The sequence below is a fragment of the Melopsittacus undulatus genome, chromosome 12 (assembly GCF_012275295.1).
Source record: "Melopsittacus undulatus isolate bMelUnd1 chromosome 12, bMelUnd1.mat.Z, whole genome shotgun sequence".
Taxonomy (NCBI): Eukaryota; Metazoa; Chordata; class Aves; order Psittaciformes; family Psittaculidae; genus Melopsittacus; species Melopsittacus undulatus.
In genome coordinates, this window is record NC_047538.1 from 3,080,839 (window position 1) to 3,093,734 (window position 12,896).

The 12,896-nt window shown below is 60.5% G+C and overlaps 3 protein-coding genes across 5 annotated transcripts; all 3 read right to left on the reverse strand.

Annotated features, from left to right (window-relative positions):
• Window positions 1-1,277: 1,277 nt before the first annotated feature.
• On the reverse strand, window positions 1,278-5,832 carry FBLIM1 (filamin binding LIM protein 1). Of its 3 annotated transcripts, XM_034068079.1 has the most exons (9): window positions 5,748-5,832; window positions 4,510-4,663; window positions 3,529-3,737; window positions 3,037-3,170; window positions 2,840-2,951; window positions 2,577-2,746; window positions 2,304-2,482; window positions 2,095-2,212; window positions 1,278-1,802 (listed from the first exon to the last, which is right to left on the reverse strand). In XM_034068079.1, the coding sequence occupies exons 2-9, from the start codon at window positions 4,533-4,535 to the stop codon at window positions 1,689-1,691; spliced, it is 1,062 nt and encodes a 353-aa protein (XP_033923970.1). In that variant the 5' UTR covers window positions 4,536-4,663; window positions 5,748-5,832; the 3' UTR covers window positions 1,278-1,688. The 3 variants fall into 3 exon arrangements, with proteins under 3 accessions (XP_033923970.1, XP_033923968.1, XP_033923969.1); XM_034068077.1 differs by having other exon boundaries at window positions 2,577-2,951; XM_034068078.1 differs by lacking the exon at window positions 5,748-5,832 and adding an exon at window positions 5,661-5,737 and having other exon boundaries at window positions 2,577-2,951.
• Window positions 5,833-6,422: 590 nt separating this feature from the next.
• On the reverse strand, window positions 6,423-9,262 carry TMEM82 (transmembrane protein 82). The gene is made up of 5 exons (XM_034068080.1): window positions 8,938-9,262; window positions 8,521-8,695; window positions 7,276-7,684; window positions 6,951-7,138; window positions 6,423-6,850 (listed from the first exon to the last, which is right to left on the reverse strand). The coding sequence occupies exons 1-5, from the start codon at window positions 9,159-9,161 to the stop codon at window positions 6,788-6,790; spliced, it is 1,059 nt and encodes a 352-aa protein (XP_033923971.1). The 5' UTR covers window positions 9,162-9,262; the 3' UTR covers window positions 6,423-6,787.
• Window positions 9,263-9,808: 546 nt separating this feature from the next.
• Window positions 9,809-12,310, reverse strand: SLC25A34 (solute carrier family 25 member 34). Its single transcript, XM_034068084.1, has 5 exons — window positions 11,786-12,310; window positions 11,249-11,314; window positions 10,435-10,587; window positions 10,204-10,338; window positions 9,809-10,123 (listed from the first exon to the last, which is right to left on the reverse strand). The coding sequence occupies exons 1-5, from the start codon at window positions 12,272-12,274 to the stop codon at window positions 9,941-9,943; spliced, it is 1,026 nt and encodes a 341-aa protein (XP_033923975.1). The 5' UTR covers window positions 12,275-12,310; the 3' UTR covers window positions 9,809-9,940.
• Window positions 12,311-12,896: the final 586 nt, after the last annotated feature.

The following is a 12,896-nucleotide window of genomic DNA, read 5'->3' on the forward strand; positions in this document are numbered from 1 at the left end:
TGTCAGCATCAGCGTTTCCATCCTTCCCCAATGCTGATTGGAAAATCACCCATACTGCAAAGAAAGGAGCAGCCCTTTGCTCCCTGGGGCTCCCCTTCCCCACACTCTTTACCCACGGCTGAATGTGCCCACTTCTTCTTACTGTTTCAGCATCATTTGGTGCCTGGTTTTCCCCACGGGGCAAGAGGCTTTGGAAAGTGAGAGCTGCCTTGGAACATGGGACACGCCAGAGTCAAAGCCACCTACTTACGTGACCGGGACAGACCGCAGCTGTGCATTAACATCCCATTTATAATAATAACTTTATAGCGAGTTATGACCTGATTGATGGGCTGTAGACTCACATTAGCAAACACTGAGTAATTGGCTTTGTAGATGGGGAACAGCAGGAAATAGTTGTGGGTTGATGTGATTAATCAACCGGTGCTTACATTAATGATACATTAACCCTTTCATTCATAAATACAGAGCACGCTACAGAGACATCATATATGACCTAGAAAAGGATGTCTGCTGCTTTGCTTGGGGTTAGCCCTTAATTTCAACCAGGGAATGTCTTAACCATCACCTCAGATGTTCTTTCTGTTTTCTCTTCTTGATTTCATTGAATGGTTTGGGTTGGAAGGGACCTTAAAGATTCAGTTCCAACCTTTTTAAGCACTTTCAGTTAAAAGAGAAAACTCTTTCTCCAGCTGGTTTGCAACACCCTCACAAACAAAACCCTGGTGACATCAGATGCACAGATGCTGGGCACGCTTCTAAATAGTTTAATTTCTGCTGGTTCGGAGCTTGGACTGAGAGAAGATCAAACCCCACCTGATGGCAGAGCGAGACTATCTCGGATAACGTGCAGAAACGGGAATGGTTGGGTCTTCCCCGGGATCGCAGCACTGTCGGATGCAGCACTGAACGTTCAGCTGGAGTTTTTCTGCCTGATGGAGGAATTTGTGCTCCGGCTGCCCTCTGCCGACCAGGTTGAGGTGGAGCCCACACAGCGCAGGCTGCAGCGAGAAAAACCCCAAACCAACCACAGCCACCAAACCCCCTTTCCTCACCACCACCCACACCAGAAAACCCTGAATCTTGCCCCAAAAAACGACCCTCTGTGCTCTCCGGGGCGACAGCAACATCACTGCGCCCCACACCCAGCCGTGTTCTCACTCCGACAGACCCAGCTCTTGCCACGCCTCTAACAACTCTAAAATGTCCTTTTTTCCTTGTTTCTAAACGTGCATGTTATGGGTTTGGAATGCAGGGTGGATGAAAGGAACGAGGGGTTTAAACTCGGGGTTTTATTTAACTGCAAGTAACTAAATCAGTGCCCGCTCTGCGTCACCGCAGAGAGAAATGTTTCACTGAAACCCCAAGGAGGCTCAAGAAGAAAGAAGAAAAAACACCCAAGAAACCAAACTGGCCTCGAAAAAGGAGTTTTAAAACAGAAATGAGTGAATAAACCCTCAGCTCCTCAATCCCTGAGGCTTTGCCAGGGCTTTTTATGTCCATAATGAGCACAGAGATGCTCCATCTGCATTTCCTTGAGCCAGCCCAGTGAATTGGGGTCCTGGGTGCATTTTGGTGATGAAAACCCCAGTCCTGCAGCTATTTGGGGGTGCAGTGGACACCCGGGACTGGATCCTAGTGGATGCACCCCATTTGGTGCTGGAAGATGGAGGTTGAACCACGGGGTTTTAGCAGGATGACTCGGTTCGCCAGCGGATGTGGCAGGACTTGCAGAGGAGGTGGTTGTCCAGGGGGTAGCACCCGTCCTCCGTCAGCTCTGGTGACAGGGGTGTCCTGCAGCTCTGGGGTGAGAGGGAAAAGGGAGGACAATGTTAGGAGGCCCGTGCTGTGTTGCATCCTATCAAACACACTATCTAAGTGCTTGGACAAAGCAGGAGACTGCATGAAATCTGGGAAAAGCTGAAGTTCTGGCTGAACACATTGTCCTTTTCACCAGATCTATTTCTCTCCCCATCACCACCACTTGCAAGATAAAGTGATGGCACCCGGGCTGCTGCAGACCCCTTGGCTGTGCTTTACAAAGGCTCAGTACCAATCCCTTGTGCATTCTGGGGGGCACCATCGGGGCCGTACCTCACAGCAGTAGCAGCTCTCGTGGAAGCTGCGTCCCAGGCACTCAATCTTGTAGGTGTCCTTGTCCTCATGGGGGATGATGGGGCGCTCACAAGCGCTGCAGACCGCAGCGTACTTCCTGATGGGAGCAAACGGGAGCAGCGTGAGCGCTGTGGGGTGATGGGGACAAGTGGAATGTCACCAGCACGGCCATGCTCATGCTCCCCAACCTGTAGAAGTCAGCCACGCAGTACACCTCATCCTGCTCGTCCACAGCGAAGCTCTCAGCACCGATGGCCCGGCCACAGGCAGCACAGGAGAAGCAGTCAGGATGGAAGCCTTTGCCCAGGGCACGGACGATGCTCTCCGTGATCAGCCCTTGGCACTTGGCGCATTTCTCCAGTGTGGCCTGGGTTTGGGGGGGACACCATGAGATCCCTGCTCCCACCCTCATCCTGCCACCCCCCTGAGGGTGCTGGTTGTCCCCATGGGAGGACAGGTACCTGGTAGCAGGCGTCGCACATGGGGCGCCCATCCTTTTGGTAGTAGCGCTGCCCGGCCAGGAGCCGGGGGCACGTCCTGCAGGTGAAGCACTCAGCGTGGTACTGCTTCCCCATCGCCTCCACTGTCGGCTCCCGTGGCCCCAGTGCCTTGTGGCAGAAGGCGCAGATGTCTTCAGGAAGAAGGGAGAGGGGTTTGCTGCTGTGTGCCTCAGTTTCCCCAGCTGAGGACAAGCCCTCACAGTGCAGCTCCATCCCCACCTTACCTCTGGAGGTGTCTCTGTCTGGGTACCCTTTCGCATCCCGCCACTGCGGCTTGCCTGCTTGCTCCTGGCAGAATTTGGGTGGCCTCAATTCGGCAGGGAGGGTGGAAGGGGCCTGGCGAGTGCAGGAAGACAGTGGCACATCACACTTATACCCTTGCATGTGGGGAAACTGAGGCAGTGGTGGGATGTGTCCTAACCTGGAGGGTGGCAGGTGCTGCAAGGTCCAGTTGCTGCAGTGCTGGAACCAGTGTCTCTGCAGACAAGGGCTGGGGAGCTTCAGAGAGGACGAGGACCGTCGGGGATGAAGGCACAGGGGCTGCTGGGCAGGTTTCTGTGGCAAAAGCCAGATGTGGTGGATTTAGGGGGGTCCAAGAAGGTCCCATTGCAATAACGCCCTGACAGCTCTGCAGCAATGCTCACTGCACTGACCTGCCCCAAAAGCAAACGCCACCACAGCTGAGGGGACAAAACAAGGCTGATAAGCACACAGTGATGAAGAGCAAACACAGGCTGTTCCCAGCAGCCGGATCCATTCAGGAATGGGTGCAGGGACTTGGGGAATAACACCCCAAAACCCCCCACATCCCCTCCTGCCTGCACACACGTCCCTTAATACAAAGGAGACACAAAGCATCTCTGCACCATCATCCTCCCAGCACCGTTCACAGCCCCCCACAGCCACCACTCACCTCCATTGGGCAATGCAGGGGGTCGGGGCAGCGGAGTCCAGGGGTGATGGGGGCCTGGGACCTTGTCCCCATCTGGCTGCAGCTCCCTTTGGGTTTTCTCCTTGGTGGTCACCTCCCTCCGCGGTGGCACCAGGGTGATGAAGACCGATGAAACCATCCTCTTCTCTGCTTTCCCCGGCAGCATTGCCGAAAGCACGGACGGACCGGGCCTGGGTTCGGGTTTAGGGGAAAATGAGAGCAAAACCTGTGGGCAGACCGGGAGCTCCCGAGGCCCTGCTGCCCTTCAGTCTCAGCCCGCCTCCCTCCTCGCCTTCCCGGAAAGGGAGAAGGAGCGAGTGTCCCCATCCCACGTCATGGCAATAAACAGCCTCGTGCCTGGGAGGACACAGGGTAAAGGGTCCCGGTGAAGCAGCAGCCCAAATCTCCCGTTTTCATGCCCTTGGGGCCAAACCCTGCCCGTTTGCAAGTGTTTTAATCCCCTTTATTCCCTCTTCTTGCCCCCACTTGGGATTAAGCTCCTGATGGGAAGCAGAAAAATCTCACTTTTCCTCTTAAAAATGGGGGTGCAATAGGATCTCCTTTTGCAAACCCTTTCTGGGAGTGTTCCATGTCTGCCAGCTTCCCATTCCCTCCCTGCTTACCCCCATTTCCCTGCTAATCACTTCCAGCTCAGGGCATCCCCCCCTTGAGCTTTACAGATGGGGAAACTGAGGCACAATGCTGCACATCCCCACATCCCCCATCACCAGACAGGCCCCTGAGCATCGCCCAGCAGCACAGACAGGATGCGCCTGATCCCGATAAACCCCATTCGGGCAGGAAAAGCGCTGTTTATTCAGCTTCCCAACGGGAAAAGCAGCTGGGGCGAAGCTTCCCCTTCCCAAACTGGCTGGTTTGGGGGGGGCAGGGAACCCCGAGGCTTTAGCCGGGAGCTGCAGCAGTGCAGGTTCATCCCGAGTGGGTCGTCAGCCAGAGCCGTACCTGTGTGAGGAGCTGCCGGGTCTCATTCCCTGTGCAGGGCGGCTCCGCTCCCCCAGGCTCCCTCTCACCGGCTCCAGTGCATCCTTCGGGGGGCAGACGGTCCCCCCGCGGTGCGTGCAGGCCTTGGGGATGCTCACACCGGTGACTTCAGCCTCTGACTCAAGCAGAGGAAGGGATTAGAACGGGAGCTCAAACCCAGCCCGAGCGGCTTCGCTCCCTCCCTCCCCGCCGGCGAAACCCCGAGCGGGCTCCGGCCCCGCCGGCCTCGGCCCTGCGGCTCAGAGCCTGCCCCAGGAGCCGGCGCTGCTGCTGCTGCCCAGCAGAGCTGCAGGGAAACCAGTGAGAATGGTGAAAAATCCCCCAAAGTGAAGAACCTGATCCTGGGGCTAATGGGAACCATGTGCTCAGCGCATTCCTCTTTGTGCCGGGGCTGACGGGAGCCCGGCGGCCCCACCGCGGCTCCCCCCCAAGCCAGGGGCCGTCAGGGTGGTCGAGGCTCGAGGGGTGCAATAACGGGGTGCCCCCCCCCCCCCCCCCCCCCATTGTATATGGGTTTCCTTTCCCTCCTCCTTGCACATAGCCCTGTCCTGGTTTGGGATGGGCCGTGTTGGGAAGGGCCTTCCCGGTTATCCTGCAAGCATCGTCCCGAAATCTCCTGGGATGGGAGCCCAGGTGGGGCCGACAAGTATGGGGCCACTTGTGGGGCACCCCGACATACCCCCAGAATTAGGAGGGCACACGGGAATCCTACAAGTGACCCCCAACTCTGTCCCCTGCCCTGGGGACCTCTTGGAGAGCACTTCGAGGGCACCCAAGGGAGAAGGGACAGAGCGGGGGGACACAGCCCGGGGTGTCCCCAGTCCCTTTCCCAAGTGGCCCCACTGTCCCCATGTCCCTTAACCTGGGTGGCCTTGCGGTCCCCCGCAACCCCATCTTCCACCGGGCCCCCCCATAGTCCCTTATCCCCTGTATGGCGATGGCCCCACCATGTCCCCCCCAACCTGGGACCCCCAGTCCCCTTCCTGGGGATGGCTCTGGGTTCCCCTGTCCCATCCCAGGGCCGCTCTGCAGCCCTTCACCCATTACCTGGGGGGGGGTCCCCTGTCCCCTACCTCGGGGGTCCCCAACCCCGTACCTGGGCTGTCCCCTACCTGTGGGGTCCTTACGGGGGTGAAGGGGGCGTCGCTCGCCCTGCGGTGGCCCCACAGCCCCTGCTGGGGGGGGGTCCTGTCCCCTACCTGGGATCCGGTGCGGGTCCCTCCGTGCGCTCCGCGGACGCGCCCGGTGCGGCGGGGGCAGCGGGGGGGGCAGAGCCGCCCGGCATCACCGCCCCTTCCTCCCTCCTCCTCCTCCTCCTTCCTTCCTTCCTCCTCCCCCCGCCTGCCCCACGGCGAGTGGGGCGCCCAATGCACCCTAGGGGGGTTGGGGGGATCACAGCTGTATTTAGGGTGCCCTATAGGACATGGGGCGCCCCATAGGCCCCCCCGACTGCCCCTTGCACCCCAGGGTGCTCCATGGCACCTCAGGGTACTTCATGGACCCAAGGGTGCCTTCTGACTGCCCCCTGCACCCCGAGGGGACCCATAGCCCCTCAGGTGCCCCTGTGTTCCCTGGGATGACCCATGCCCCCATCCCTGTCCTGTGGATGCCCCCCCGATTGCCCCAGGCCCTTTCAGGTTGCCCCGTACAGCACTGGATGCTCCCAACACCCCCAGGGTGCCCCATGAACCATCCCATATACCCCCAGGATGCCCTATGTGCCCCCTATATCCCCAGGATACCCCATAGATCCCTATACAGCCCCACATGCCCCACTGTGCCCCCTTATGCCCCCAGGATGCCCAGTACACCCCACACCACCTCTATGCACCCCTCTCTGGCCCAGTGGGACCTCAGCTCCCTCTGCCCATGGATTTTGCTGGAAAAACCTTTATTTCCCGAGGTTTACAAGCCCTTGGAGGCCCCTGAACTGCCACAGTGTGATCCTGCAGCCACCAGGGCCGGAGCATCCGTCAGCATCCCAGACCCACAGTGGGACCAGGGAGCCAATCCCCAGCAGTGCCACAACCTCATGGGATCCCCCTAAAATCAGGGGATACGAGAGCCTCCCCCTGACCTCCCCCACCCTGTGGGATGGGGTCCAGCACCTTCCAGGAGCCCTTTTCCCTTCGTCCCCATGGGGGATCTGTGATGGGGAGGATTTGGGGGGGTGTAAGTGTTTTGGGGAGCCAGGCAAAGCCACTTTGAGTCTCTGATGCCCAGTTACACCCTGTGTCCATCAGGATGCCTCCTCTGATCCCGATCTTGGCTGCCTGTCCAACCGAGAATGCTGAGCGAAGTCCTATGGGAGATGGAAGGAGAGAAGCAGAGAAGCCCCTCACCGTGGTCTCAAGGCTGCCTCAGCCCCTCACTGCAGCGTCGTGGCGGTGTCACCACCTCACCTGCCTCCAGCACGCCTCCAGCAGGACACGGGCATGGAACAGGCACCACAGTTCTCCCAACAGCGAGACGAGGATGTGGAAGATGTCAACCCAATGACCAACAGTGAGGAGGAGGATGAAGAGGCCTCCCATCCGCACCAGCACCGTCTGGAACACCGGCCGCCTCCCGCTGCTCTGCTGCGGCTCCTCTGCAGGGACACGGCCACCACAGTGGGACCCTGTCCCTGCCCCACACCAGCGTCTGACACTTCAAGGATGCTACAGATGCACCATGTAGGGACATACCCCCAGAACCCCCATAACTGGGGGTCAGTCTCCTTCTCACCTTGCATGTAGACGATCAGCAGCGTGTAGCAGATGGTGAGTGGTGTCCAGAAGCGCACGGCCTCCCCCGTGGACAGGAAATCCCGGTTGATGAGGGCCACGGCAGCCAGGTCAGCCACGGTGAAGGTGATGGCCAGCGCCCGGCGCAGCAGGCGCGGGATGCGGTGCCCGGTGCTGAGCAGGAGGATGCAGACACCGCAGTACTGTGCGGGGCTGTGCAGCTCATACAGGGTGCAGACGTGCCGCGCCAGGCGCCGTGCACCGCAGGCCAGCAGCCCTGCCAGCCCTGCCGCCAGCGCCAGGTTGCAGGTGCCATGGGGAGCCCCTTCCAGCAGGAAGCTGAGGCCGCAGGACACGCCACAGCCCAGTGAGTACTGGCACTGCAGGTAGAGCTGGGTGCTGTGGGAGCCCTGTGGGATGGAGGGATGTGCAGCTGCGAGAGGATGTGGGGCTTCCTCCGTGCTGCAGCATCCCTGGGACCCCACAAGCACTGGTGGCACCAAGGGGTGCACAGTTGCAAAGCTGAACATCCTCATCCTCCTCACAGATGTTGCAAAGCAGTGCTTGGCTGCAGTGCAAAGTCAGATGCATGGCTGCAGACACACAGGCATGCGAAGTGATGCATGGATTTCTCCATGCTACCCATCCTCATCCTCCCTGCAGGTGCTGCAGAGCTGCAAGGGGATGCATGGCTGCAAAGCAATGAGTGGTTTCCTGCATGCTGCAGCTCCCTGTAGCCCACAGATATTGCAGGCAGAAAGGAGATGCATGGCTGCAGAGATGCATGCATGCATGGTTTTCTCCATGCCAGCCATCCTCATCCTCCCTGTAGATGCTGCATGCAACAAGGATGCACAGTTGCAAGGCAATGAGTGGTTTTCTCTATTCTGAAGCCCCTTATAATGCTTCAGGCATTGCATGCAGCAAGGGGATACATGGCTGCAGACATGCACGCATGCAAAGCAACACATGGTTTTCTCCACGCCAGCCATCCTCATCCTCCCTGCAGAGGCTGCAAAGCAGCCAGGAGATGCACAGCATCCTCCATGCCCCAGATCCCATATGCCTCATGGGTGCTGCAAGCAGCCGGACGATGCTTTATTTTGGGCATGCCACAGTCCTCATCCTCTCTGCAGATGCTGCAAAGCCACACACAGTCCATGCCCCCCCCATCCTGCTGCAAACCCACAAGCGAGGCTCAGTTCCACAGCCCCCATGCCTCAGTTTCCCCCGTGTCCCATCTCACCTTGCTGAGGGAGAGCAGGGTGGACACTGCACGCAGGGAGAACTCCAGCACCACCAGTGCAGCCACGCGGGAGCCCACCAGCGCCAGCAGCCCCGTCAGCACCAGCACATGCAGTGGCTCCAGCACCCGCCGCTGCGCCCGCATCGCCTCCTTCTCCGCCTGCCCCTCCGGGTCACTGGGGACAGGGAGTGGGACACTGAGCTGGGCAGGATGTCCCCTTCCTGCCACCCCAAAAGTGGGGTGACAGCCTCGAGAGCTCCCCCGTGCTTTGCAGCAGGGAGAGGAGGGTACAGCCCTTGCCCTGCCACCGCCAGCACTCAAGGGTGCTGGGGAGCTGCCCTCCCCAGTAGTGGATCCCAAAGGCAGATCCATCCCCAGAACCCCTTATGGAACAGGGAAAGAGGGGCTGGTGCTTACTTCAGGCACTGGATGTAAAGATAAACCTTCAGGAGGCTGCAGAGCACCGAGACGGCGCAGGCACCCACCAGCCCTGCAGGGAAAAGGCAGCAGCAGGTCACCAGTGTCCCTGAGCTGTACCCAAGCTGTCCCCATGGACCCCGGGGGCTCTCACCTTGCAGCAGAGCATCCAGCAGCGCCCAGCCCCACGTCAGCCCAGGCAGCCATGACCACAGGGAAAACATTCCTGATGGAGAGGAGCCACAGCAGAGCCAGGGCCTGGCTCCAAGGTCCAAGGGGCGGAGGCTGGGAGCCTCCCCCTGCCTGGTAAATCATTGCTGGGGCAAGTGAGGGCAGCTGGAGCTCAGCTCCTCCAGCCAGGGCTCCAGCTGCCCCATGGAGGGGAAGATTAGGGTGGAGGGAGGGAAGCAGCGATGGGATGGACATGATGGGGTCTGAGGACCATGAGCATTTTGGACCTTGGCATCACCATTGTCCTTTCCAGCCTGATGCAGTGCAGGGTTTCAGGTCCCCCCTCCCTCAAGGCTGAGGAAGTTGGGGTTGTTCATCCTGGAGAAGAGAAGCTGCATGGAGACCTCAGAGCAGCTTCCAGGGTCTGGAGGGGCTGCAAGGATGCTGGAGAGGGACTCTTCATCAGGGACTGGAGTGATAGGACAAGGGGTGATGGGTTCAAACTGAAACAGGGGAAGTTCAGGTTGGAGATAAGGCAGAAGCTCTTCCCTGTGAGGGTGCTGAGGCACTGGCACAGGGTGCCCAGAGAAGCTGTGGCTGCCCCATCCCTGGCAGTGTTCAAGGCCAGGTTGGACACAGGGGCTTGGAGCAGCTGCTCCAGTGGAAGGGGTCCCTGCCTGTGGCAGGGGTTGGAGCTGGAGGAGCTTTAAGGTCCCTTCCAACCGAAGCCGTTCTATGGTTCTATGATTTACACCACCCCAAAGACCCCGAAACGACGCCAAAAACTAGAAAAACCCCTTTATTGACGGGTGCAGTGGGGCTGGGACCCGTCCTACGGCCCCGGGGGCTGCTGGTGCTGCACCATCTTCCTGAGCTCATCCCAAAAGAAGAGGCTGAGGACGGTGTGCGGGCCGAGGCGGAGGTAGACGGCGCCGATGCCCTTGTACAAACCCAGCAGCCCCTCTTTGCTGGAGATTTGCAGGATACAATCCAAAAACCCCCGGTAGAGCTTGCCCTGGGGAGAGAGGAGCCCCTGTGGCGCATGGATCCTGGGAAAAGCCGTGTTCCCCACCACCCCTTTCCCAATGGCCTTACCGTGCCGTCGGCTTCCACGGGCTGGTTGTAGAGCCGGGTGCTGACCACGTCGAAAGGCGTCATCGTCACCGCCACGGCCACGCCGCTCACCATGCCCCCTGCCAGCACCGCGGCCCAGCTGCCCTCCCCGAACCACTGCGGGAAGCGCCGGGCATCAGCTCCTCCCACCAGAACCAGGGAATGGGGGGGATCATAGGATCAATGGCTTCCGGATCCCGCGTTGCCCCTCACCTGGTGCTCGCAGACCCAGTCCTTGGCAGAGGCGAAGGTGGCGAGCTGTGCGGCTGAGCCCACTGCCACGCGGGGCACGGCGCCCGTCACCCCCCGCCACAGCCCCACCACCCCGTGCTGCCTGTAGATGCTCTCGAACGCTCCGGAGATGCTCTGGGAAGAGAGGAAATTGGGGGAAAATGGGAACACTGCATCCCTTCCTATAGCAGCTTCCAGTGTCTGAAGGGGGCTACAAGGATGCTGGAGAGGGACTCTTCATCAGAGACTGTAGGGATAGGACAAGGGGTGATGGGTTCAGACTGAAACAGGGGAAGTTCAGGTTGGAGATAAGGGAGAAGCTCTTCCCTGTGAGGGTGCTGAGGCGCTGGCACAGGGTGCCCAGAGAAGCTGTGGCTGCCCCATCCCTGGCAGTGTTCAAGGCCAGGTTGGACACAGGGGCTTGGAGCAGCTGCTCCAGTGGAAGGGGTCCCTGCCCGTGGCAGGGGTTGGAGCTGGAAGAGCTTTAAGTTCCTTTCCCATCCAAACCATTCCATGTTTCCATGATTCTATCCCACCCTGGCGTGCAAAGCCCCCTTGGTGGCACGAAGCCACCGTGGCTCTGTATGGGTGCCAACGGTCCCGTGGGTGCCCAGATCCAGTGTCCCAGCTCCATGTTCCTGTCACTCCCTCCTTGTTCACTGTTATTTATAGCATCTCTACGGGCCAAACAGCAGCTTTCAACACCCAAAATAGCACCGTCCCCACTGGGTCCTGCTGTGTGCATGGCCAAGGTGCCACCAAACCATGGGTGCCCCCCCCAGACCCTCCTCCTCACCTCATGATTGTGCTGGTGGCCCACGGCCACTGATGACAGTGTCTGGGCTTGGAGGTGGGTCTTGACCTGGGTTGGGGGGAACACAGATGTGGGTCACAGCCCCCCCCCAAATCCCCACCGGGACAAACTGTGGGTCCCCGATGTGGTGCCAAGCAGCACCACCCCCTGCATTCCCCCTCCCACCCCGCAGCAAAGGGACCCTGTGAACGCTCATTGCAGCCCTCCCCTCTGAGCTCTGCAACCCTAAAAACTGGGGGGGGGGGGGGGGGGAAACACCCCAATTCCCTTATGAGGGAGTTCTCCGCTCACATTTCCAGGAGGGGAGGGATTTGGGGAGGGGGTGGGAAAGGGGGAGTTCCCATAAAGGAGGGGGGACAAGCATGCACAAATCAGACCCACACTTCGGGGGGTGGCAGAAGGGATGCGCTGTTCAGAGGCTGCAGGGTAGCCAAATACGTTCTATTTTGGGGGGAGGTTGTCCCCAACCCCCCCTCAAACCCCCCCCAGTTCCTCCCAGAGCGGAGCAGAGGCACTCACCAGGTACGCGGGGCTGCCCACGATGGCTCCCACCGCCCCGGCTATGGCTCCGGCGGCCACGGTACCCCCGGGGTACCGCGTCCATCCGGCGTCCTCGGCGTGCGAGTAGCAATAGAAGCGGACGCCGTTCATCAGCCCCTGGTAGAGCAGGCTGGCGGCCAGGCCCTTCTGCAGCCCCCGCAGCCCATCGGCGCGGCACACGGCCCCCAGCGCCCGCAGCACGCCCCGGTACGGCCGCGGGTATGTACCGGGGGGCTGCAGCTCGCCCTGCAGCTGCAGCCGGGTCTTGACCACCTCCAGCGGGTTGGTGAGGACACAGGCCAAGCACCCGGCAGCGGCGCCCAGCACCAGGTCGGTGGCCGGAGGCACCCCCCCGGCTGGGGAGCCCCCCGAGACGCGGGGTCTGGGCTGGGGGGGGTAAGGGAATTCATGCAGGGAAGCGGAGGGGACCCCAGGGAAGGGTGCGAGGGCCCCGGCACCCTCCGCCATGCAGCACCTGCCCGCAGGGATGGCCCCAGGCTCCACCTTCACCCCCCCCACTGCAGGGAAGCACCGAGGGGAGCGAGCGCCGCCTCCTAAGAACCGGCCCCCCCCAACCGGAGCCACCCCCAATGTGGGGAAGGGATCTGGGGCAAAGGTCAGGCCTGGGGGGGGTGTGTGTGCCCCCCCCTCAGCCCCCCCCGCAGCCAAATCCCAAATCCCGGCCGGGCGTCCTCGTCTCACGTGACTTGGCCATTCCCGACAGGGAAAAAAGGCCCTTTCTGCGGAAAACAGAAGGGATAAAGGGAACGGGAGGGGGGGGGAGGGGTGTTCGGCTCCCCCCGGTGCGGGCTGAGCTGCGGCCAATTCGCGGCGCTGGCTCGGGGGGGATCTCACCCTCCTCATCTCCCCATTCCTGACCCTCTGGGGTGATCCCAGTGGCTGGAAATCAGCTTCCAAGGACAGAAAGCAACGGGAAGGGGGGGGGGGGGGGGTGTCGCTGGTGCCCATCTGTCCCCCACATTCCCGTCTTTAGGGCAACCTGCTCCAGGGATCACTGGGGATGGTGGGGAAGGAAACCCTCCCCCTGGCTGCCCCATCCCAAAATCCTCCCAACCCTCCCTCCCTTTGC